General features: G+C 45.0%; 1 protein-coding gene across 1 annotated transcript in view; it reads right to left on the bottom strand.

Annotated features, from left to right (window-relative positions):
• The window catches only part of THADA (THADA armadillo repeat containing), a 1,377,633-nt gene that overhangs the window by 1,276,428 nt on the left and 73,688 nt on the right, over positions 1-27,517 (bottom strand). Inside the window, exons 7-11 of the mRNA XM_078649688.1 lie at positions 26,556-26,588; positions 25,555-25,603; positions 9,475-9,665; positions 1,212-1,306; positions 5-225 (exon numbers count right to left, since the gene is read on the bottom strand). Of these exons, the coding sequence (XP_078505814.1) occupies positions 5-225; positions 1,212-1,306; positions 9,475-9,665; positions 25,555-25,603; positions 26,556-26,588 (589 nt within the window). The remainder of the gene's footprint in view (positions 1-4; positions 226-1,211; positions 1,307-9,474; positions 9,666-25,554; positions 25,604-26,555; positions 26,589-27,517) is intronic.

The raw sequence follows: 27,517 nt of genomic DNA, 5'->3' as shown, positions 1-27,517 counted from the left end.
TTACCTTGAACTGAGGGACAATAAAACCGATAAAATCTCCAGGAGCAGTTTTTCTCCATTCTGGCCCATGCTTCCTTGTTTCCAATCCAGCATAGCCAGGGCTCCATGGCAGAGGAAGAGGAGGGCGGAGTCGGGCACGTCTTCCTTACACAGGTTCCCACAGCTGTTCAGAAACCAGTCTGGTACAGATGCAGTATCTACTGACCGGAGCAACAGGTTACTCACCTGAGTAAGAAGAATGACATGTGAAAAGACTGCTTAAGATGTGCACTGCCCCAGAGTAGTGGAAGCCTACAGCAAAAAATGTGAATATACATGCCTAAAAAGAGGTATAATTATTTCTTAGGGTTAGCAATATCACTTCTCTTAACATACAGAGTAGAGAAGTGTTAAAAGCATTTTTTTTTATTAATTTCAACCACTGTAATTGTCTCAAAAGCACAGCAAGTAAACAGCAGCAAGTAAACAGCAGCAAGGAACATTTCACACTGGGTGTGCTTCTGGTCAGATAGGCTATGTCTATATTGACAGTAAATTCTGGACCTGATGTCACAGTGCACACCTAAACACTTGTGTATAGTAGGTGCAGGCACAGCAGTATTAAGGTAGGCATGAAGTATTTTTAGACATTAAAGGGTTAGTATCAGCAAAACAATGTATAAGAGAGAGCCATTAAATCTGCTGATGTCAAATCTGAGGCAGAAATAAAAGAAACATTGCTAGATATTAATCTTCATAATGCTAATTTACATTCAGTTTTATATGTACCACTACGATCCAATACTGACATCTGGTTTGTACTGGTTATATGATATTCACAATGCCGAACCTCTAAAAAAACAGAGACAGGGTTTTCTGTGAAATACTTGGCAAATTCCCAAATCTCCAACCTGCAGTCTACTACCTCGACATAAACTTACAGTTCCTAATCCCTAATCTCCATCATTAAGGAGGCAACCCAAAACACAAAGTTGCCAATTTTAAACATTGATTAACCAGATTAAGCTAACACTAACATTCAGATAAAAGGGTTTAACCATAGTGAGCTACTGTACGAGATACTGTCACTGGGCAAGACCCTCCACAGTGAAGCAGAACACTCAGCTCTGTGTTGGAGGTGAATAAGGGGCCATCACTATAGAATACGTGTATTTGTTAATAAATAAAAATGTACAAGACATTTCCCAAATGTTGCATAGAACGGTACTCACCAATAGAGGCAACTTCTCAGGTGGCTCAAACATGATCTTCAGATAAAGAATTACAGCCATTGCCGAAGTGCTTTGAACATTCTGCAAGAGCTCCTCTAGGAAATATAGATTACACATAATTATGTAGATATTATCCAAGAGCAGGGATATAGGAATACACAGTGTATCATCTAGAAAGCAGGGCTAGGATGACATATGCCAGACAGGTATTTCAGACACCCTATATAAAGAGTGCTGGAGAAGGAGTGGAATTATGGATGCACACAGATAAACAAGTTACTTACCTTCAGTAAAGATCTTTGTTCAGGATATTCTTTCTAACCAGACTCCATTCCATGTCTTGTGAATTTTCCCCAGGCGCCAAACTGGATCTGGAAAACTCAAAAGCAGTTCTCCTGCATGCCGGTAGGTGGCGCCATGGGACTTTGCATCAATGCTCCTCTATTTTGGAGGTATGGAACGAAGCTGCACATAAAATGCGTGCAACCTTCGCTTTCTTTGACAAACTCGACTGGGCCCTCAAATTTAGACCCAATTTATATATAGACCGAACTAGTGTGCAGAATTATAAATTGAGATCTTCCTACATACTAGAAAACATCCACAGAACAGGGAGGTGGGAGGGCGGTGAGGAATCTGCGGTTAGATCGAGTATCCACCAGAAAGAACATTATCATATGTAATTAACTTCTGAGGGATACTACTAACCACAGATTTCTCACCTTATGAACAGATACCAAAACAGAAACTTCCAAGGTGGTGGGTGTGTAGAATGTCTCAAACAAAAAAAACTGCTGGACTAAGGCGTGCAAAATGTAAATCGTGACAGACCTGATTGTCGAGGCAGTAGTAATGCTTCGTTAAGGTGTGCACTGATTCCCAAGTAGCTGCCTGACATATATCCAGGATAGGTACTCTCCATGCCAACGCAGCGGTAGCAGTCTTAGCCCTGGTGGAATGAAACCTTCTGGAGGCTGTTTCTTGGCCAATGCATAGCAGATCCTAATGCAGAGAACTATCTGTCAAGAGAAGGTCCATTTCTGCCCTTCTTTGCCCAGGAGTACCCCACAAACAGCAGATCGTCCACCCAAAGGACCTTAGTACGGTTGATTTCTAGGGGTCCAAACGATGGAGTTTCCAATTGCAGTTAAGCAGCCAACACGGCAGATCTTTTGCAGTCTCCTCCGAAACCTGGATGGGATCTGATAGGTTCCCCAGGTGCAGGGCCCACTGAGTCTTCAGATTCTACTGTATGGGCTGCATATGCCACCTGGAATGGTCAGCAAGCAGGATGCAAGAGGCTAATAGACTAAGAAGCCTCAGAGCCACCCTCACTGAAACACAAGACAGAGGTTGAAACATCCGATCATAGCCCAAATGTCCTGGATTAATAGGTCCAAAGTAAATGCTTTAAAGTGCAATGTAAAAAAAATGACTCCTATGAAAGGGAGACTCTTTGAAGGAGTCAGGAGTGCCTTTGGCAGGTTGATTGCGAACCCAAATGATGTTAAGAGATTCGCCGTTGGTTAGAGGGGCAGATACTCACTTTGGTGAGCCCACCTTCAACATCCAGTCATCAAGGTAGAAGAACACCAGTAACCACGGATCTCCAAAGATGGGCAGTAACAACCACCATCACCTTTGAGAACACCAAGGAGCACTGAAGCAAGGCAAACTGTAAGTGCTAGGGCCCAACTGGAATCACAGGTACTGTAAGTGGGCCTGCAGGACCGGGGTGTGACAGTAAACATCCTGCATGTCCAACGCCACCATCCAGACTCCTTGATCCAGGGCAGCGAGAACCTGGTCTAAGATTAGCATTCTGAATTTGTCATTGCACAAGAAGACGTTGAGAGGGCTTACATCTAGGATAGGACAAAGGCCTCCATCCTTCTTCAGCACAAGGAAGTAGTGGGAATAGCACCCAGTTCCTACTTTCAAGGCCAGCACCCTCTCTATGGCTGATTTGGCCAAACGACAGTGCAGTTCCTGGCATAATAAGGACATATGGACTTCCGAAAAGTGGTAAGATGTAAGTCGCAGGTGTGGTTGGTCAAAAAGAAATGGTAACCTGTAACCCCTTTGGACAATCTGTTGGACCCATCTGTCTAATGTAATTTGTTGCCACCCCTGCACAAAGTGGCCGATACTGCCTTTTGTGTGCTACTAAGGGCACACTAAAGGGTTTTTAGGTCTCGCCTGTCGATGCGCATGCGCATCGAGCTTGCGAGACTATGGGGGCTTAAACAGTCTTTAACCAACTTGCAAGGAATCGTGGCGATTCCTTGCAGTGCCCGTGAAATTCAAGCTCAATGCGCATGCGCTTAAAAGCGCGTGCACATGCCCCCAGCCGCCTGCCTGCCCCTGCTGCTTTCACACCCTCTCCCCGCTCTGCCCCCTCCCCTGCCCGCCGTGTCGCATTTCTCCTCCCCCCTCCCCTTCTCTGCCTTCCCTCCGTCTTGTCTCTTTTGGGCCCCCTCCTCCTCCTACTCTCCTCCCCCCTCCTCCTCCTACTCTCCTCCCCACTCTCTCTCTCACAGCCTCCCCCAGCTCCGCCCCCTCACTTCTTGGTTGCACGGCCGCTAGGCCGTGCCTCCCCTACTCTCCTCCCCCCTCCTCCTCCTCCTACTCTCCTCCCCCCTCCTAGTGCGTTAAAAAACAAAAGAACACTCCCATCACCTTAGCAACCGCACCGGGGCAATTTCTCATTGCATTCTCCTCGTGTCAGATCCTCGCAGCCATTGCACGCTGGATCTCTTACATAGTAAATTGTAATTGTATTTATGTAGTGCTTACTACCCCTAGTGAGGCGTCGAGGCACTTTACGCTGGCCAGCACGCAGCCCCAGAACCCAAGGTTAGTCCAGTGTTATGGGTTACTGTTAGTTATTGAACGTAGTCTTGTGCGCTCAAAGCAAAACATTCCATGTCGTCATTTCCGTTTCTGTGCAATGCTCTTTGTTTCACAGACGTCCTCACACGCAACTCGGCCAGCTCGGGTCACACTTCTGTCGCACAGTCCTTCCACGCCCCCTCATGCCACTGATCCGTCGTGCACACGGCGAGAACTGGCACGGATCCCAGGCACGCCCCGTGCCAGCCGTCGGTTACCAAGCGGCGCCCGGTGTTTAAATCAGGAAGATGAGATTATCTTAATTGCTGTTTACTGAGCTGCGCGGCAGGTGGTGGGGGGTTAATTACAGCCCTTGGAAGGGGAGAATGCGTGCTTTACTCCTGCCCAGGAGGCGTGGGCATGCTTACCTCATTTTACACTGAGTGTTCCATTATTTCACTGCTGCTGGCTGTTTTTTTTTTCTTGACGTGTTTTGGCCACCCCCTCTTACAAAAGCGCACCAAACGCACGCCTACACCACCCTCAAGCTACAGATTTTTAAGGGGCCACTAATTAAGCTGAACAGGTCACGCAGGCATCCTTACCGCCATCTCTGCTTTAATTGGATGTATTTTATTGTGAATAGCGCAGTAAGGCACAGAGTTGGTGTGATCTTGCGTCACACATATAACCCAGCAAAGGACCTTGGGAAACATAACTTAGAATGACATTGTTATGACATAACAACGAATGCAATATGGGGGACAGAAAGGTGTTATCGATGCACAGGGTCAGAGGTCAAACCAGTTTTGGGCTACCTCTCAGCGAGTTATATTTGCGTTCAATAACACATCACACACAAACAAGCATACACTTCATTTAAAATAAAAAAATAAAAGCCCGCCGTGTCGCATTTCTCCTCCCCCCTCCCCTTCTCTGACTTCCCTCCGTCTTGTCTCTTTTGGGCCCCCTCCTCCTCCTACTCTCCTCCCCCCTCCTCCTCCTACTCTCCTCCCCACTCTCTCTCTCACAGCCTCCCCCAGCTCCGCCCCCTCACTTCTTGGTTGCACTCTCCTCCCCCCTCCTAGTGCGTTAAAAAACAAAAGAACACTGCCATCACCTTAGCAACCGCACCGGGGCAATTTCATAAAAATGTAGGTTTCCTTAAAATTAAAAGTGAAATTCTACTGGTGCTATGCCCATAACCTCACAGCAGGGCAACCCGTGCCAATATCAGAAAGGCTGACTGAAGCACAAACAACAAATATATATAGAATGAGCGAGTCTGCATGATTCAGACTGTTCTACTGTGTCCTTTCCTCCGTTCTACTCTCAACATTTTAAAAGTTTCCGAATGAAGCTCTGGTTGGAAATTCTTAGTACGAACCCTTCAGGTGGTCTGAAAAATGTGTGTGAGGGTTGCTCTGAAAAAAGTGCGACCCACAAATTGTAACTAGTAATGACGTAAGTAATTATATGTTTGGCTTACACGTGACCTAAAATACTGTGCATTATATGCTGTGCCACACGACCAGTTTTGGGCTACCTCTCAGCGAGTTATATTTTGGGTTCAATAACACAACACACCACACACAAACAAGCATACACTTCATTTAAAAAAATAAAATAAAAAAAGACAAACATTTTGGAATGTTTATGGCTTTTTTTATTTGTAATTCTTTACCATTGGCTACAGGAAACAAAAATGCTAAAGATTTACAACAAAAACCCATAAATAATTCTAAAAGCACTAACTCTAATGATGCGAGACCTATTGCATTTCCAATGCTTGTTGTGGTAGTGGCTCTAGGGGAGTGCGCGCTGCCCCAGATGGCCAGGTCAGTGTCTGTTGGGTCTACCGCCTTACCTTGAAAAGGCTGTGAGGCCTGTTATGCGGGCAGCAGAGCCTGGCTCTGCCAATAAGCCAAGCCCCTGGTATACTCCAAAAAAGGTCAGGGGGGTGGGGTGGGGGAGAAGAACTGCCTGAGTGGAGCTGAAAGACCCAAAGACTGCACCGTGGCTCAACTCTCCTTAAAGCCTTCTAAGGCAGAGTGCACCTGTTCACCAAAGAGGATGGAGCCATTGAAAGACACGTTAATTAATGACACCGGGCCTTCCCCGGGGAAGCCTGTGATTTCATCCATGCATGGCTGCGGAGCACCACACTCACTCCAATAGACCTTCCCAGACAATCTGTGCTGTTTACGATTATGAATTTTTAAGCATCCTAACCGTCCTAAATGGCCTGGGCTACGGAGGCGTGCTAGTCTTCTGGGAACGCCAGTAAGGTCTCATCAACCATGCCCCAAAGGGCGGGGGTGTAGCAGCTGAGTAGTCAGCTGGCATTAACTGACTTCAAAGCAAGGCTGGCTGAGGAGAGCATTCATTTGCCTAATCTATTCTCCGTTTTGACTCCCTGTCAGGAGGAGTGGTTGGGAAGGCATTCGGGTTTACTCTACTGGTGGACACCTGCAGCACTAAGCTCTGAGTGTTATGTCAGGAAACACTAGTTGCCTGGGGCAAGTCTATGCAACCAGCAAGTTACCAGGTAAGTGGGGGAACAGAACATGGCTTAGACCAAGTGTCCAACAGTGTGTCAGGGACGGTTCATTGGAGGGTGAGAGAGGTTTGGTCAGTGTCTGGCCAGGCCTCAGGACCTCTGTCAGCATATTGATTTTGACCTCCATAGTGGGGAGGTGGCAGTGAACGACCTCAGCCAGCCTTCCTAATTAAAGCAGTGAAGGATATACTTTCTTCTGTTGCTGGTGAGGTGTCTAGCCCACTGGCAACCTGTAAGTCATTGTACAGGTTCTGAGCCCCAAAGAAGGCACTGGCCCCAGTATGGAACCCAAAGTGAATTCAAGAATCACAGATAGTGCAGAGGGTGCACCCGCTAACAATAACCGAATGGGAGGTCCATGCAGCCCCTTGGGTCCCAGAGTTGCACCAGCGGGAACCTGAAGTGTGTCAAAGATGCACAGCATGGCCTCTCAAAAGGATTCCACTTGTTGGGACTTTGCCAATGGACCAGGAAACTTGAAGTGCATTGGGACGAAAGATGGAATCAGCTCCTCAGTGGAACGGGAGCAAGACCTAGAGGCAGGATGACGCCCTCATGCCTCCCCTGGAGAGCGAGGGTGGTGGAAAACTGCAGACTCCCGCTTGTATTTCTTATATTTCTTCTTTGAATTTCCAGAAGAGTTTGATCACAAAGATGATCTGCCACAGGAAAGACATTGTGAGTGGGTCCACACTCTCAACTTCGACCTTGGAGCAAGACCAGTGCGGAGCCTTCCAGTGCTTCACCACGCATCGCTTTGCGGTCTCGGATGGCTTTTGTATTTATTTGGAAAGAAAGGAACTGATGTCAGTGCGCATGGGTGGTGCTTATATGTGATTGCGTTTGGCACTAACGGGGCGGAACGGCATTGACGCGGAGTCATATGGCCCCACCTACTGGTGCGCATGAGCATTCTTTTTGAGTTTTCTAGATCCAATCTGGTGCTTGGGGGAAATTTACAAAGTAAGGAATTAGCTGTTGGAAGTAGCCATCAAAAAATTTCATATGGCAGAAAAAAGAACAATGGATCCCGTCATACTCCTTGCAATGTCCGCAATATCCAAGTTGCACCACAACGCACAACTGAGTCCTTTGTCTAAGTAGTATAGAAAGTCTTGTTAGAATTCACTCTCCGCTATCACGTTTGTGTAATATGCTTGGGTATCATCTTAAATAACACTTCTTACTCATCCACCAACTCTCAAACATAAATAAGAATTAAATATCTTGCTTACTATTGATTGCAAGTGTATGAGTAAAACCTAATTTGATTCCAAATTCATTTTTAAAGAAGCCTGGGTCATTCTTGAGAATAAACACACCATAGAATATTTGTGCATTGGAAATATGGTGAAGTTCAAGCCAGCTGTTTTGGGGTAATAAGGTGAGACAGGAATACCATTAATCAGAATAAAGTTTTCAAAGTCTATAAACCAAAAACAGAGTTCCTCAAAACAACATTCCACTATTCTGTCTGGTTGCATTTTATTCATAAACTGACAGTGCACACAATCAGGAACACAGAGTATACATATGCGGATGGCCAGCCCAATGATGAATGAGTATTCTAAAGCGGCCACACAGATGCCTATGAGACAAAGAAGCCACTGCAAAACAGCAGAATGTTGCTTTGCTCTTGGATGTTTATCTGAAAAAAACTGCAACCGGTTGATACAAAAGAAGCTTGCCTGCTGACAGCATTAACATCAGAAGTGATTATTACACTATGATATTGCTCTCTTTGTCCAGTTGAAAAGGTTGACTTCTTTCATATGGTATGGGATACTCAATCATAACAAAATACTGGACTGTAATTTTGAATACCTTGTTGCATATACTCGGGAGTCCTACTGAACATTCACCCTGAATTGCTTTGCTGGATGTACTAGAGGATTTGGGGGGAGGTTTAGGTGACCACATCTTGGTTGGGATCGAACCAATGATCGTTATGAGAGACATGCATGCTACTGGAACTCTGCAGATTCTACCCCCTGCACCCTTTGTTGAACTGTTGATGTTAATTTGAACGGTGCAGTGTGACGGATTAGTGTGAGAAACAAAAAGAGCTCATCTGTATTGAAAGAGGCTACCCTCATGTACATCACAAAATCTGGGGGAAATGGTGGGACTTCAGTCGCTTTACATGACTGATTTACTGTACTTCGACATATGCCAACTGAATAATTTTCATTACCCTGATTGCACAGCATCTATTGTTCTGTATTATAAAATCAATAAAAAGTTGCTTTATAAAAAAAGACATCTGATCAAGGATGAGAGTTATACAAAGTAAATTAAAGAGAGAACCTTTGTACAGGGATCCGTTGGGTTGTATCTAAGTTAATATTCTCTAAAACCCACAAACGTACAGTCAGAATTTTCATGCATATAGTTTCCTTTCATATTAATGCTCTTAAGATATCAAAGTGACAGGGCTTTTTCGCTTGCTAGCTTTAGACAGCAAAGGCAAATTTTTTGGGATAACTCCTCTATTTCTTGGTGCCTTTGTCATTGTGCTCCAGCGCCTAGATATGGGTTGTTCCGTGGTGTGAATGCATTACAAATAAATACATAAATAAAACAAGAGTTGTATCACTTAATACATGTGGCAAACATAACAGAGCATGCATGTGTTTGTTTCTTCCAATATCCACCTTAACATTCAAATGTCTTGATCTGAGGTTTTGTCTGAAGAACTCCAACATTACTGCAGTAGCACTTTTTATTCTGTATACATAAACTATTACGTTTTGAGATGGGATCTATGCACTTACAGCTAGTTAAATTAATAGAAGTTCTGGAAAATAGATGTGCCTGGGCATTTCAATAACATGAATTGGTAAGGATTAGAACATTGAGTTTGTTACTCACCATCGATTAAAAAACTTGAGAAACAGTTGAGGAGGCCGCACATGCTTTTGCAAACAGGCGAATTGCGATCATCTCGAAGAGCCTCCTGAACGTTATTTTGAACTCTCTGCACCAAAATCATCGAAATCTTCACGGCCATTAACAAGTCATACATCAGCTGTGTTTGAGCAATTCGATTCCCATTGAGAGCCCTTTGGAAATTATATCAAAAACAGGTATTGTTATCTACAGGATTTCTTTATAAACAAAAACAAAAAAACAGGAAAGAATGTTGAAACCACAGAAACTATTATCGGTGGCGGCTCACCCTTATGATCAAATAGGGGGTGTGGGGTGCACACCTTAACTTTACATACTCTTCTCAAAAAAGCATCCTCTGCTTATAATGCTCCTCATTTGCGTGCTCGTCGGTATGGTGCCAAACCCAAATGGCACCTCTGACAAAGTAGATAAAGGGGGCAACATGATGCTCCAACCGGCCGCACAGTTGCGTAGCGCCACTCTGGCAGACAGTTTATTTGCCTTGACATTTTAACCAATATTTTTCACCCTAAACCATTCTTGGTATGTTTATCAAAATCTTCAAACTTTACATCAGTCCACACACGGGATTATGCCATTTTCAAATTTCTAGTGTGAATGCTGTGCCCATCCGGACCTCTTGCGTAAACACGACAGACGCAGGGGTTTATTATGAAAACCAATGCATTTCGAGCATCAAGTGCTCTTCGTCAGGGTATGCTGTTTCAGGCGTTCTCGCCACTCCGTTAACCCGGAGTGGCGCTACGCAACTGTGCGGCCGGTTGGAGCATCATGTTGCCCCCTTTATCTACTGGCTCACCCTTATGGGCATCGGGGCTTTGCACTCCTTGCTTTCAGACATTTCTTTGCGGTCTTGCAACAAACCACTCCAGCTCTCTGTTGCAGATAGCATTGTATACAATACTCCACAGTCAGCCGTTGCTCATGATTTAGAGGCTTTTCAGTCAGTCACAGTTCTCTACTTTTTATCAGTGGCCTTTCCCTCCCATTCTGCATTTGTCCCTTCCTTGAATCACAGTTATTGCTTTTGACTGCCTATGATCTTTAGCCTTCCACTGATGATGTCACAGGACTACTTTTTGTTATTTATTTCCTTAATGTCATTTCTTGTTTAACACTCCATCCACTCCTCCTCTCTCCACAGTGCTTCTGCAATTATCCTCCTCCTCCCTAATCTGTGTTTTCCCCTTCAAATTCTGAATAAGAACAATTCCATACCAGTCGGGAGTGATGATGTGATGGCGCCTTCGAGCCTCTAAGTAGATGATGGGACTCATGCAAGCAGAGTACTATCAGTCTGGGAAGGAGAGAGCCATGCATTGCAAACCTCTTTCTGGACCATCAGTATCACATAATGGGCACGTCAGTCATGCATTTAAAGCTTCTCTGGCTTTTTCTCTGCCAGAGGACATTTCTTTAAAGGCAAGACAGATGGAAAGCTGCACTTCCTAACGCAAAACATCGCGGACTGTGACGTCAGTGGCCTGGGTGGTTGCTACAACAAGACCTAGGGTCTAAGACCATGGGTCTCCGAGGAGTTCGTAAGGAGTGCAATACAGTGTCTGGTACTGTGCTCTGTAGTCATTCCTGTGCTGATACCATGCACTTGGTGCAGTGCTCCAGGCCTCTTTTCCCTGCCGTTGGACCATTTGTGCAGTGTGCCCACACAGCTCCTGCATCAGACAGATTACACTAATTAAGAGCCCCAGTGCAGTTTTCCATGTGCCTCTGTACCAGCTCCCTCTGCCATGCTTATTTACAATGGCGGCTGGTAATTTTAGCAGGGAGGTGGGTGGGGGCCACACACGCACACATACACACTGACCGCCATTGATACATTTACACACATGCACAACACACACCAATTCACAACACTCACTCACAAATACACATGCACGCTTGCACCAAACATCAAACAACATAAAACTTGCCTTTAGTGCAGCTCCCCCGGAGAGAAGCCTTAGAGGTCCCAGGAGGGATGGGTCTACTGTCTTGGCTCATTGGCTAACCATAGCTCAACCAATGAGAGACGGCTGCAGTCCCTCATTCATCACATAGTGTGATAGTGTCAGCAAGACTGCCCCACCCCACTCTGTGACAAGATGTCACTGATTGACACTCACCGTGGCCACTTCAGGGCTTACAACTGAAGCGCCCAAGTCCGAAGCGATCAGAGAAGCTCCCCCTCATAATGAGGGGGAGGGCCTCGAGGCACTTTTGTCAGGCTGAGGGGGTCAGGCTTAGGGTGACCAACTGGCATTGGTGCAAATTCAGGACGGTGAGTGTACAAATTCAGGACAAAGGGTCAAAATTCAGGACACAAATTCAGGACAGGAGGTCAAAATTCAGGACAAAACTTCAGGACAATAGGTATGTTTTACAGACACATCAGAGGTCGCGCAATAGTATATAAGTAAGCCCAGCCATTTTCAAACATATTCAACCATTTGCAAACCTATTCATCATGTATCCTTCCATCTATCATTTCACTCATCCATCCCTTCATCCATCCCCTCATCCATCCTTTCACTCATCCTCCATTATCCATCCATCCATCCACCCTTTCACCCTATCCATCTGTACACTTATCCATCCACTCTTCATCCCATCCATCCATTCACTGATCCATTCAGCCATTTACCCTTTCACCAATCCAGCCATCCTTTCACTTACTAATCCTTCCACCCATCCACTCTTTTAGTCATCCATCCATCCTCCCTTTCTCTCTCCATCGACCCTTTCACTTAGGCATCCTTCCTTCCATCCATCCATCCACCCACCCATCCATCCATCTACTCATCCACTCATGAATCCATCCATTGACCCTATCACTCATCCATCTATCATTTCACTCCTTCACACATCTATTCATCCTTTTGTCCATCTACCCTCCCTTTCACTCACACATCCATCCTTTCATCCACCCTTTCACTCATACGTCCATTCATTCACCCTTGCACTTATCAATTCATCAATCCATCCATCATCCACCCAACCATCCCCCCACCCACCCACCCACCATCCACCCACCGCACATCCATCCTTTCACCCACCCACCATCCAATCCACTCATCCATCCTTTCACCCACCCACCATCCACCCACCCACTCATCCATCCATCCATGCTTTCACCCACCCACTCATCATCCATTCATCCTTTCACCCACCCAGTCATCATCCATCCATCCTTTCACCCACCCATCATCCATCCATCCATCCGTCCTTCCCCTCATCATCCATCCATCCATCCTTCCCCTCATCATCCATCCATCCTTTCACCCACCCATCATCCATCCATCCATCCTTCTACCCACCCAATCATGCATCCATCCTTCCCCTCATCATCCATCCATCCTTTTACCCACCCCCTCATCATCCATCCATTCCCTCATCATCCATCCATCCATCCTTTCACCCACCCATCCATCCTTTCACCCACCCATCCATCCTTCCCCTCCATCCATCCCCCTCATCCATCCATCCACCCCCTCATCCATCCATCCTTCCCCCTCATCCATCCTTCCCCCTCATCCATCCATCCTTCTTTCCCCACATCCATCCACCCCCATCCATCCATCCTTCCCCCTCATCCATCCATCCTTCCCCTCACCCATCCATCCTTCCTATCCATTTATCCTTCCCCTCATCTATCCATCCCCTCCATCCATCCATCGATCCATCCTTCTCCTCATCCATCATCCTTCCCCTCATCCATCTTTCCCCTCATCCATCATCCAGCTACCCTTCCACCCATACATCCAGCTATTTACATTTTCTCTCTTCATCCTTCCCCTCACTCATCAATCCATCCATCCTCTCTCATTATCCATTTATTCAATCTTTCATTCATCCATTCACCCTTTCACGAATTCATCCAGCCATTCACCCATCCCTTCACCTACGCCCACCTTTCCATATTAATTTTGAGCTGAGCCCTTTTGAGAAGAGGCCCATCAAGAACTTCACCCTCGCTGCAGGGGCCGTTCCAGGACTGGGACAGAAGCCACCCAGGGCGGAGACAGGATCCACCACAGGGGGGGACAGGAGCCATCACAGGCGGGGGGTGGGCTTGAGCCACCACATGGGGGGACAGGAGCCATCACTGAGGGGAGGGCAGGAGCCATCACAGGAGAGGGAACAGGATCCACCAGGGTGGGCACAGGGGTGGGCATGCAGTATTCTAGGATCATCTAGGGCTCCTCGCCCCCTCCTGCACAAGACAACGAGAAGACAGGCTCTCTGTCCAAAATGCCACCCCCCACTGTGATGTACAGTACTTAGGAGATACTCTAAGAGAACTGATTGAACTTATTGTCCTCCATACTCTGTTAATCAGTGTGGGTGCGATTGTGCCATTTCTTTATTGTATTACATTATAGACTGCAGGGTTGAAGAGCCAAGGTTTGCTCATAATTTAGTGACAGTAATTAAGCTTGGTGAAGAGAAGCACGTGCTGCCTCGGTGTAATCTGGCCGAGTCTAGGATGTTTGGGGCCCTGGGTAGAAATGGAATGTGTGAGCCCCCCTCTAAATAGCAGAGACATGATGCATTCAGGGCTGTTTGCATTTGAATAGATGTCACTGCTCCTAAACCTGCAGCCCCTCCCTCTCAGTCACCTTCGAGCACCTCTTAACAGGTCATCAAGGGCTGGAGGTGTGAGGGGTGCCACCCCGCTGTGCCTCTCCAATGCTGCTGAGTATCTGAGGAGCTTTGGTGCAGCATCGGAGTGAAGAAGGGGGGTGGGTGCAAGCTGTGCAGCCTTTAGGGTGGGGCAACCGGTGCCCTGTTAAAATGACGGACAAATGGCGTCCGTTAAAGAAACCTTCACGGACAACGGACAGACTGCCGAAATTACGGACTGTCCGTGAAATTTACGGACGGTTGGTCACCCTAGTCAGGCTGTGAATTGTCAGCCTGGCAAAGTTCAACTCGGGCAGCCAGAAGTCTTTGCGTTTAGCACATGTATAGCTCCTGGCTACCTGGACTGAACAAGAAGAGTGTATGTCAGGCAAACCTTTGTTCAGCCTGACAGACACTCTGCTTGTTAGTGGAAAAGCTGGGGGGGGTGGCTCGTATGCATGGCCCGTGGCTGCCTATTTACACCTTTTGAAGGGCACCCACACTTCGCTGTGGCCATGTCTATGTTGTCCAGTGTAGTGCAAATGCTCACACAGGGACTTAGCTGCTGTGCTTGCTTGCCAGCCTTGTCATGTGACATGTGCGCCCAGGCACTGCGCCACACATTGCACTATCATGTTTTATGAAGTACCCCTGCAGTCTCTTTGCTCCCTTAGTGCAGCACCAGTCATGCCATTTTCGAATCTCTTGTATGGTGTCTCAAAAGACCTCTCACAATGCCCCGTGTGCAATGCCTGTGCCCCACTGCAGGCCGAGCCACTGACTTTCTACAACACTTCATGTTTCTGTACACTGCCTCTGAACACAAAGTGCAGTGCCCATACCGGCATGATAACTTGCAAAACAGCTCTAACTCCAGTGTGGTGCACCATATTCTCCCTTCCCATGTAGCATCATGACTGATTCACCTCTGAATGTCAACACCACTGTGCACTTTCATGCCTCTGCCAAGTCTGCAGAGGAACCACAGCTCCCTTCATTTGCAGTGACATGGGTCCCCAGTGCATGTGCAGTCATTTCGTGGGCCCACATCGCAGTGCCCCATACACTTTATGCAATGTTGCAAATGTGTCGCCAGCGGAGTGCTCATGTTAGCCACCCCCAGTTCAGTGCCCCACAGTGCAGTGGCTATGCACAGGATGGGTACATTGCACATCCTGTTCTAGACATATAATCATTAAACCGAGACATAGTAATAGCCATCAATAAGTTAGAAAACCTATAGACAGTCACATACAAATATATATATGCATATGCTTTCGCATACACAGACATACACGGCTGTCCCTACAGAAGAAACTACAGAACCATATTCTTAGATACCTCCGAGCACATATGTGCATGCCCATTAAGATTTCTTTACGTGTGAAAATATTTAGTTTTTTTTTTTTATAACTCACTGTTTTAATATTTTGGTTCTACTTTTGCTGTGCATTATTGTGTTGTGAGTATTGTAGTCATGTAGGGAAGAGACAGCTCTTGACTAATCTTTTGGTGCTGAGAATTTATGAGGATCTTTTTTTTGGTGGTAACAAATTCCATAGTTTAGCTGCTTGCACAGAGAAAGATGTTCCACGCATGTTTTTTTTCTTGTATTCTTGAATTTAATGACTGGGTGACAATCTTGAGTGCAGATTTCTTCCTTGGATCTACTTTGTGATTTTCTTCCGGATGAAAAATTGTCCTTTGCCTTGCATGGCATTGTGGTTGATATTAAGCAGCTTCAGAGAGGATCTTCTGGCAACTAGTAACTAGTTGAGTGTAATTAAGGGAGGCCCGATATGGGCTTGCGATTTTATACGTAGTAGTAGTCTAGCAGCAGAGTTCTTAATTCTCTGTAACCTTCTCATGGTTGATAAAGGTGAGCCGTGATCTAGAAGACCATTAGCATATTCTAGTTTGACAGGACAATAGATATTGTCGCTTGTACCTTGTGGGAGAATCCTAGATGAGGCAAGATGCACTGCTGCATTTTCATGGTGTTAGAATGATGGGGCAGTGCTCTCTTTATTTCCCGGCAACACCATTGACTGGACTGCCATGTGGTAGAGGCAAACCTTCCTTTTTTACAGCGCACTGCTTAGCCCCATAGATGGAGGTTGGACTTTTCACAATGGGAGACTGTTACATAAATGGTGAAGTTACGCCCTAAAACCAGATGTTCACAGATTATAATTTAGCATCCGGACAGTTCCTGACCTATGGGGCCGTAAACCATACATCTCCACGCCAATGGCATTTGGGGCCAAAAGAACCCCTGCGACTTGAGGTCTTATATCAGCTTATGATGTTAGGTAATAGCAGAAGCTTGATAACCTGGCTTCACAGTGAGGATAGATCTGCTGAAACTCGGGCGTAGACGGGAAGCGGACCTTGCCACAACATGTTAAACAACGAATGGGGCAGGATCCTGTATCACACATAACAGGTGTCCCGGAATACATGACTGAAATTCACACAATTTAACTACTTAGACCAAACTTAACTCTCCCCCAAGAAAATTGGGGACATCTTTGATGGTGATCCTAGATTATGCCCTGGATGCTTTGCTCAGCCAGCTTAATTTATCCATATGGTATGGTCTCGCCGGATGATACAGGGATACTGGTCACATGTTATTGACTATCAGGTGAGTGCTTTGAGCAGGAACTAGAGCCGACTCCTCAGATATGTTTGTTAGGCAGATTTTTCCATCCAACACTCAAAATAGCAGGTAATAAGCTCATCGACTTGCGCTAGCTAAAACATTAATAGCCAGGTCCTGGAAGTCGATATCAGGCGGGAATAACGAAAATGGGCTACAGAGGTGGTATGCTGGGGTAGAGCGGAGGAGGAGGGTATTTTTTGAGGGAAGAGGAGAACGGTTCTTGCAGACAAACCCTACATGAGATGAGGAGGGAAGTTACCCAGGGATTCATAGACTATTCTAACCCACTCAGAGCTCAGACTGAGCCTCACCCGGGACCTGCTGATTTAGACCAGGACTTAGGGAAGATAGTACCCCAGATCACGGTAGATGCAGTCCTATCGAACTGCTGGATCATCATATCCCCTCCTCGTACAGCTGGCTCAACCCAGACACACCATACGGCTATACAACCCTTAACATAAATGAGAAGATACAAACCTATGCATGGTTACTGGTTGGTTTGCAACTGATTGTTTATGTTTTGAGAACCTCAACTCTACAATAATAATGCATGCAGTACAAATAGAAATGTTTATCGTAACAGTAAATGCTATGTCAAGTTTATGGACTGTAAGACTGATGCCAACAAAAAAGTTTTTTTAAAAAGCTGAACAGATAGACATCATGCGGAGGGGGAAAAAAGGATGAGATTTTCTTAAATACAGGCATATGCTAACATATATTTGTATAGAACGCTAGTGTTTAACTATGGGTGTAGTGTTTTGTTATAGTTGCTAAAACACGACAGGCAGCAAGGTTTGTGTGCATGTTTAGCAGTTAAAAAAATGTAGAAATATACTGTTTTACGACTCCATTTATTCTCAAACCACAAAATAAATATGGATCAATACCAATAAGATGTCCCAAAAATAAATATGGATAAATAAAGGCAGAAATGTGGAAAAAAAATAATACCATAACACCGGGAGCTCTAGTTATAATCCACTGTGTTGAAAGCAGCTGAAACGTTCAACAGAAAAAGGGCTGCAACTCCATTATGGTCTACTGTGTTTTTTACGTTTATCTCAGGTAGAGATTAAGGCTGACTTAGTGTCTCTTCCTGGACTCAATCCAGCTGGGAAGTCGGAAAGTAAGGAGTTTTCTTCAATGGATTGTTACTGGACAAAGGCAGCTTTTTCTAAGTTTGCCAAAGAGTGGTCCCTTAGCTGTAGGCCTGGTGCCTTGAGGGTCCACGTTTGTTTTCTGAAGCGTAAATATGACTGTAAGTCTTCTGAAAAACTTCTGTTGTTAAGAAGTTGTTGACCAGTGTTCTAACTGGAATGGCCACTCGAGTGGTTAGAAAAATATTTTAGAAAGATTTGTTCGGGACAAGAGTCAGACGTGCAACTGGCAGACCTGCAAAGTGCAGAGGATGTGTTAGCCTTCCCCTGGAGGGGTTTGTTGGAAAAGGGTCAGTGTTGTTTGTTGTTTTGTGTGTCAAGTATGAATCCAACATCTGCTTTTGTTGTATAATGTGTTGTCAGGTTGAGACAAAATTCCTGCGAAATGGGATGGGATTCTTCGGTCCGTTTAGAACTGTGAAATTCTGTGAGTAGTTTTTTTTTTTTAAATATTCATTGAAGCGTTTTGTATTGTGAATTTTACTTGAGTAGTATTCTTTTTAGCACGATTGTTGACTTGTATGTTCTGTTATGTTTGTGCAAGCCTATTTTCTCCAAGGTATGTTTCTTTTGAGCCAGGTGCATTGAAGCTTTGTGATTTGGTGTTTTATCTTTTTTACGTCTGCACTCATCCAAGAATCACTTTTATTATGTTTAGAGTTTTTGAACTGTGTTTATTGTGTCCAGATGTGTGTTAGAAGTAGACTGGGTTTCTAGGTCCTCCAAATTCAGCTTGTTCCAAGGTCTCTATGTAGTTGCAGGTAAACTGAGATTAGTTGGGGTGAGTAGTGCTGTCTTGTTTTGGAATACAGCTAGGTGGTGGTGTGGCCATGTGACCCGAGTAACCTTTTGGAATGTAACATAGGTCTGGGTTGCCAAAATGACACCCATCGTGTGAGCTGCATTGTGTGTGTGTGTGTGGATTTGGGAATGAGCATTTGTAAGTTGAGCGTGTCGAGGCCAGTGAAGATTGTTCTTGAGTGGGGTATATTCGGGTTGTCAAACCATATGTTAAAGTCACTAAGGATGCATAGGTTTACTATTTGGCAAATATGTATGTATGTATGTATGTATTGGCATACTTGTATAGCGCAATGGCTGTCACCCAACGGGTATCCTGGCGCTTTAAAACTGAAACTGTGTCTAGAAAGGTGTCTGGGAAAGTTCCATTGTTAGGTGGTAGTTTGACAAGGAGGGCCTCACGACCTTATAAGGAAACGTCCTCAGCTTTGGTAAGAGTTGTTTCCTTAACTAAAATGGCTAAGCTCCCTCCTCTTTTGCCTATGCAATTTTGATTAACAGTTTGATAGCCTGGTGGAACAGCTTCATGCAATACTGGAGACAAATCTTACCCCAGCCATGATTCAACTATAAAGAGTAAGCCACATTCTAGGTCTGTCAATAGTTCAAAGATATGGTACTTGTTCTTGTACATAAAACAAGCAATTAGTAGGCAGTTTAAAGCAGCTGTTTTGGAGTTGGTGGATTTTACGCTACTGGAAAGTTTGTATTGTCGCTAGTGGTTGTAGGTGGTGTGCTATTGATAATAGCGTTTCCTGTAGCAAGACAGAAATTGAATTGCTTTTGGGCATCATTCTCCTCATCCAACAGGCTTAGAAGGTATTTTGTACAGTCTGTGTGTCTAGGTGGTGGGTAGACTGGTGGGCAATGGCACTTGAAAAGTGTAGTTGAATGCTAGCCAAGGTACAGGAAAGTTACGAAGACTGATGGGAAGTGGCTTCCTTTTGCGTATGTTGAAGGTGGAAGGGGTATGGGTGAGAGGTGGTGGAATATGAGGGCCTGGTTTTATGGCTCTGAATTCTGCAATGGATGATAAGATTATGTAAGTGAAAGTGAGTCCTATTGTTGTGCATTTTTAGACTAATTGGTTAGTGTCTTTGTTGTCTGGAAACTCATTAGGCGCACTGTGAATTCGCATTAGTATATTGGGATGGATGGATGGGAGCTTGGTAACGTCTGAGCTGTTTTACAGAGAAAGGTGGTGCAGTGTTTGGGTTTGTTTTGGTTGCTTAATTCTATTGGTGAAGAGGAGTGCTAAAACAGTGTTGTCCTGGGCTTCGGGTGGTGGAGGTTACTACGTAAGGGTAGAATATAAAAGAGGGATTTCAGGGTATGGTATGGACAATATTTGGAGCTGGCAGAGGTTAATTAAAAGATTTAGTGAGAAAAGGGTGTGTGAGATTGAAGGGAGTATGGATTTTTATTGCGTGTGGTAGGAGCGTATTGGGGATAGGTTTATTAAATCTGTTTTTTGCACAGAGTTGTAGTTTGTGTAGAAGTGAAGAGGTCCTTGTAAGCATGTGGGGTAGGAGGGTGATCAGGAGGGTTTTGAGGAGCTGGGTATTGCTTGGTGGTTGAGGGTTTGTTGGGGTGAACTTGTTTGCTGAGATTGACAAGTGTTTGTTGCAAGATTGTGCATATTCCATGTTGTGGATGTGTCCTGTTTTATTTGAATAGATATTTGAATAGGCACAATTTCTTGCCCTACTCCCTACCAGGCCCAAACAGAGAAGTTGCCCTTGTCCTCTCCAACCTTTGCCTCGATGCCCGGACTGTGATACTCTGGAGAAAGGCCTAGTATAGGCTGATTATGAGGTCAAGTAATCCTCTCTCAGGATCACCTGAAAGCCCAGCAAATCGGTTGCCCAACCAAGTGGTTGCCCAGCAACCACCAAATGAATGCAGCTAGAGGAGGGGTGTGTTCAGATTTCTATTCCACAACGTCTGTCTGAGCTAGCAGGTCAGGAGACCAGAGCTGAGCAAGAGGGGAGGAGAAGCAGAAGGGACAAAGATTAGGTCTTGCAGCAGTAAAGATTAGTAAATGGCAGGCAGAATTGCACATAATTCACAGATGTTTATAGTCAACAGTAGCAAATTTTCCATACAAAGCTCATCTAAATCTTCCTATTGGGTTTATAAGCAGATTCAGGTAGTCAGCAGGGCCCATGAGGAGTCAGACAAGAGAGGGAAAAGAGAGCAGATTTGGATTAAGGCCAGATTAGGAGTAGGAGTAAAAAGTGTTCCTCTTACCTGCAGGTGTGTCACAAGCAATTGCAGGCTGAATTGAGGGAGGTGGTCTTGAACCCCACAGGATAGATCTGGCGCAGACAGGTGCAGGGGTTGTCAGAACCACTCTATTGAGAGCCACGGGGCAAGCAGGGGTTACTGGGCCCAACCGTGGTTGATGCCTTTTACTTCTTATGTGCCAGGGCCCAGCCTACTATGGATCCTGCTCAGGTGGGCCAAGTACCCCTTCTGCACTTGACTCTCTGTGGTAGTGGTGGTCGAGCAGTCAAGGCTCCTTCGGGGGGGGGAGGGGGAAATGTGGATACAAGCCAGTGAGCATGACTCATAACTTAAAGTGCAAACAGTACAAACAATAAATCAAGGTCCAGCCAAATGCTTGCTTTTATAAGAAAAGTTGTATTTTATTTCTAACTCTACACATGACATTTAGAAGCAACACAATTCCCCTTGCGGTAGGGGCTCTAGTAGTTGTCAGGTAAATTCCTGTCCCGCTCTCTTTCGTGTAACGTGTCCAGGGTTATTCCCCATTCACTGGTGACGGCATCAGGGAATGTGACCTATTAGGCAGAACTCAATAGTTTCCTTTTGACTCTTCAGGATTTCAGTCAAAAGTTTCTATGGTGCCACAGCCCCAAAGGCATTAGTTCAAGCCTTACCCGCTCCTGCAGCACAGAAGCGTTCGGCCTTACAGCCGGTGCCCTGAGCGCGGGCACCAGCAAGGTTCAATTCTGCTCGTAGTGAGGCTGCTCGCTAACACGCAGTGTTGAACAGGCGCAGGGTTACTCCCCAGAGTTGCACAGCCGCTCTCCCTAGCAATGGGAGCAGTATCAAGCCAACAGAAAGTCAAGTTCTCCCTGGCATGAGAATTTAGTCCTTCGGCTCCCAACTAGAGTCCTGCGAGGCGGCGTGTCGTCCTATTCGGTGTGCTCCCGGTTCACAGGGGTTAGTGAGCACAGATCTTTTGGTGCGACAAGTCTCGCTGGTCACAGCCTCACTTCATTCCCAGGCGTTGGCCCGAAGTCTTCGATGATTTGGTCCTGGCAGCCCTCCTCAACATACGGGATTGCTGAGGCACCTTCGAATGCAATGTAGGCTTCTCAGATGCAATCGCCAACACCACAGCGAACAACGCTGGCATATGGTGTTACCACTAAGGCGTTCATGAGTGCTGGCACATTGGTTACGCAAATTCTTCACCAATGGCCCCCTCTGGAATACAGGGTCACCACAACGATGCTGTGTGGCCTTGGCACCCTGCACACAGCGGTCTATACTTGGCACAGTCTAGGCCAGCCCTACATTGGCATAAAGGGGTCACCAAAAACAGTCTTGCACACAGGCTATGGCCTGATCAGTGCACATACAAATCCTCACACAAGGAATCCTTATGGTAGGGATCCCCATTGGATCTTATTCCCACCAACGCTCTCCTCTTCCTCACAGGGTACACTGGTCTTGGCAAGCAGACAGGCGCTGGTGCTCCAGGCTCCAGGGCAGGTGGTCTTGGTTTCCCTGGGTGATGTCCTGACACCCAGTAGGGAGATTAGCAGGCCTAGGACCCCAGTCCTGGTCACAGGCATAAAGCCCATCTGTCTGCTTGGCAGACAGCACATTTTGTGGGACTCAATCTTCCCTTCTTATAGTCCTTTTCCAGACACCAAATGTGATTTAGGGTCTGGGTCTTTGAAGTTTTATGTTGGGGTTCTGCAACTTTTGAAGTGAGCACTTCTTTTCATCTTCTTTCATGAAAGAGGTCTGCCACAGTAGGCATGACTCCGAAGCTGATTATCCACAACACAATTCATGGGAGTGACCAGAGCTCACATCTGATTGTCAGCCATAGTGATATGTGCATCAAAAGATTGATCCCAGACTACCAGTGCTACTCTTAATGATTTTCTAATTGGCCCCATCTCCCTTCATGCAAGGTGTCCAGCTCCCTCCCTTGTAATTTGAAATGTAAAGGGAGTCTCTTACTTTTCTCTCCAGTGTGTCCACACCCAGCTCACAGAAATGCTGCAATACACAATTCTGTCTAGGGTATTCCTCTCCTCCTCATGTCTTTACCAGGCAGGCCTGGGCTTCCCAAAATGGAAACCAGAGTACAATACAAGCAGGCACACCCACTCAGTGTACTTTCACAGCACACTTGCAGTCTAGCACTGCTACTCCGTTCATTCGTTACATGTATTTATGCATCCGGAATGAACACACACACAGTCTGCACACACTGTTCAGCACTGAAGCATTTCTTTATTTATCCAAGGTGTGCTCTTAGCAAACATACACTGCTAGCACACACTCACTATATGGGCGCTGCACAACACTTCACCCTTCACAGTGTACTCCAGACAAGCACACAAACATTCAGTACACGCTTTATCAACACATGCACTGCATCTTTCATGTAATGTATTCCTCTCAGTATACATACATCCAGTACATGTACTAACAACACATGCACTGCACATTACTGCTTTATCCTTGTACAGTACCCTTCCCAGGTGCACACACAACTAACGCAGAGTCACTACTCCTGCTCTGCACTGCACTCCACATCTTACATGTAGGCCAAAGGTGAGTTAAGCACGCAGTAGCAAAACTTTTAAGAAGGTGAGTGAACCTGTAGCCCTTACTTCAGTGACGCAGTGCAAAAAGGTCCTAGTCCCTACTAGTGATCATTACATGGTATGCTGCCACCACCATGATCGTGCTGCTTAACTCCTAGTGAAGTCGGCAGCCTTCCACCACTATGAGGGTAGCTATTTGGGTGCCCCATTTCGGTCCAACAAGACCGCAATCACCAAGACATGTCTATTTCATGGCACATATGCATGATCCGTGTTCACTTATGACAAACAAATCAGCATTTGGGATCCAGACAACAGTGCAGAGGGCACTCCAGGCACCCTGCAGATAACTTTTCCATCCTAACAGGGGCCATGTGGTACAAGCACAAATAATGTAGCACTAGAGCCAAGTCAAATGGACAGAGGTGATGTATCATGGAAAGTAGGATCTTGAGAGGTGTCTCACAATGACAAAAGATGATAAGTGAAAGAACGAATGGAATGATAAAAAGGCATAAGCAATAAGATAGGTTTACACAACAATACATCACTACATTCAGTGTACCTCCCTCTCAGCGAGGTTTAGTTTGTATCCTCATTGTTAAAATGGGAAGCTTTCTGCTGGCAAGCTGTTGTATATTCATACTTTCTTCAATATGGCTACTTGGTGTCTGTAGTCCTTTCTTAGTGTGTTTATCTTCTAACCTAAGAGTGTTCTATCTGTGATGTGAAGATTCCTCATGTTTTGTCGATCGAAGGGGAGAAGGTGGTCATCATCATTATCATCTTGATCCTGATTCGCTTTCTTCGAGTTCTGGAAGTCCATGAGGTCGCTGACCTCCTAAGTGTTATATGTTTCCTTCTTTGTGTTTCTCCATGCTTTAACTCTTACCATTTGTTTGAGACTTTCATTTGTGTTTTGTTTGTAAGGGGAGAATATGTGTTGTATAGTCATACTTTCTTCAATATGGCTACTTGGTGTCTGTAGTCCTTTCTTAGTGTTTCTATCTTCTAACCTAAGAGTGTTCTATCTGTGATGTGAAGATTCCCACCTTGGCAGTTGATGGTCTGGTCAGCTGTGAGGTTTACTGCTCTGCTGTCTTATCTTATACTATCTTAATAAATATATCTTAATAACCTGAAGACGTGTCCTGCTGCCTACCTAAACTACTTACAACACAAGCCTAAGGAAATCATTCTAATTCCATTTCAAAACCACTGCAGAGAGGTCAGACACAGGGCAGCAACAGTCACTCCTGACACAGCACCTCTCATGGCCATGTGACATTGCAGATTCATACACTGAGAGACACTTGATATGGACAGAATCCTGGCCTGTGCTACCCCCACTCATTAGCGAGTGATCCTTAGAATGGTGACCAGGTACACAAAGGCCTACCTCTTCTCACCTGCCTGAGCTCTGTATCCCGGTCTTTCCAAGTCTCCCTCTCACTATTGTCCACCATGACTCAATGCATTTAGGTGTGCACACGTGGCATGCAGAGCAGCACAGCTGGCCCTGCGTCCAACATTAGCAAAGTAGGCAGCCTGAGCTGTCACTTGACCTTGATATATGACTCACACCACCAAGTTATCCTCAGAGTGGTTCCTACAGTCTAAACAGTTCATCCCAGTCTCCCGTACCCCGTCCCTATAAATCAGAAAAGACCAGAACACCTATCCACTTCAAGAGGCTATTTGGCATGGGAAGGATGCAAACAAGTTAAGTCCGCCAAAATTAATATTTACAAATCTTTGCAGCATCTTTAGAATGACAGCTTCCTATTCAAAGATGTTTGCTAGTTATACACATTTTCAAAATGAAATAGGGAGTGTGATGGCTAACCTTACCAGTCAACCCAGTTAATTAAAGCATTATAGAAACTGATCTAAAACAATGGGAAAGAGGTGCCCAGAATACATACGGAGATGTTTTAATGCAAAAAGTTGTCTTACAACTTAGAGTACTTGCCTGTTTTGGTCTTGCAGTGTATGAAGAACCCATTGCAAATACTGTAAAACTGAAGCCAAAAGAAAGACAAAATATTAGCTTGACATTCAACATCATTTAAAAATATGTGTTCACAAGATAAAAATTAAGTTAGCATCCTCGGTTGATTTGTGGGAAGCAATGCATGATCATCAAACAGAAAGTAGTATGGCCGATGAGTGGCCTTAATTTGATGGATACTTGTTTTTGTATTTTAAGTGTATCGTTTTGAAAAAAATCGAAAACGACTAGGCCGTGGTCCGTGGCTTACAGTAATGGCTCATTTGGGGTCCCCGGATTCTAATAATGATCCAGTAGGGATCCCCGGGTTCCAGTAATGTTTAAATAGGGGTCTAAAGAAGTCAAAAGGTTAAGAACCGCTGCTCTATGGAAAAGGGTGGCAGAGCCAGCTCTAAAGCAATGCACACTTGGTCCCACTTTCTGCCACAATGGCTCACTAAGGTAACATCCACTCAATCGGTTAATTTAGGCAATAAAAAAAATCACTATGTAAAGTGTAATGTTTTAATACTAACATCACCACAAGGGTTTGGTACGGTAATTTGTTTCATTTAATTGTGAAGAGTATGATAAAAACCATTTGCCTAAGTATACTTTTCTTTTCTCTTGCAATAGCCTTTGCTTCACCGGTTATTTAACAGGGACCAATGACATTACCCAAATGTACAGTTAGTCTTGACACCTCTGTACTGATTTAAGAAACACCTTTTATCATTAGGTAGTCTCTGGGACTCCAAAAAAGTGTCCCTTGTACTATTGTTGAATACTATTTTCGGTTACTTCAATAATTGTGATCAAAACATGCAGTGCTTACATTTTTACTCTAGACTAATGCAGTGGTTAATCTTTACTGTACATACAATATGCTATATCACTGTACTATTACTCAAGATGCTTAAAAAAACAATAAAAAAAACAAAGAATTCCGCTGCATACATCAGAAATGATCTTTATTAACTTACCCTCCATATATATGTCAGTCGCACATGTGAAACCTGTTGAAAAATACAATATGAATAAAAATAAACTCTACAATAGGTGTTCAATGTTTAAACAGGCACTTGAAAGGATAAACAAATAATATTATTTATTCAATAAAGGCGTGTTTAAAATACAATATAATATTTGGTTTAGGGGTTTTCAACATTAATAAGCAATTGCAAAATATACTTACCTGCCTGAATAGTTGTCTTCTTAGAATATCATCGCCTTAAAACTTGTCTGACAGTACCATGCTTTTCTGACAGAAGCATCAGAAAAATGTGCCATGTACTTACTCCTGCTAGTCCGACTCCACAACATATATGTGACAGCAGCAGTGCTATCCTACATGACAAAGTGTGGCCATACGGTGAGTGTAAGTAATTGTGTGTTACAGTGATGGGGTATTCGATTCAGAACAACCATCTTCAACTTTTCTTGACGGATAACACCTTATGTTCAGAGATCGGTAGCGTAACTTTCACCTCCCCCATTTACTCCCCGTCTTTAAAAATTATTTTGCCTGTTGAGCATTTCCAATAATTAAGTGGCTCTTGAACTCAGTTTTATAGATACTTTCCCACCTCCTTCCATGTGGGATATCCTCCCTGGTATGGTCAGGAGGAAGAGTAGCTCAGAAGCATCACTAATTGCAAAGACAAGCCCCTCAGAATTCAGCACCAGGCTTCTTCTTCAGTTCCTTATCTCTGGCCAGCACAAAACATGGCGTTATTAGGTAGGTATTAGGTGGGTGAGTTGTATAAGTAATGCAATATTTCCAAGTATGGGAAGAGTCTCAAACAAACCTGGGAGTAGCAGCTTGCCCTGAACCCAAGCAAGACTAACTAAAATGCCCCACCCGAAGTGAGCTATGGTCTCTGAAGATGCATTGAATGCATAGTGACTGGAGAAACCTATGGGGCATGGTCTTGAAGCTGCCCGG

The sequence above is a fragment of the Lissotriton helveticus genome, chromosome 6 (assembly GCF_964261635.1).
Source record: "Lissotriton helveticus chromosome 6, aLisHel1.1, whole genome shotgun sequence".
NCBI classification, from domain to species: domain Eukaryota; kingdom Metazoa; phylum Chordata; class Amphibia; order Caudata; family Salamandridae; genus Lissotriton; species Lissotriton helveticus.
Note: the sequence above shows the minus strand (reverse complement) of the source record. Positions and strands in the feature narration are given on the sequence as shown.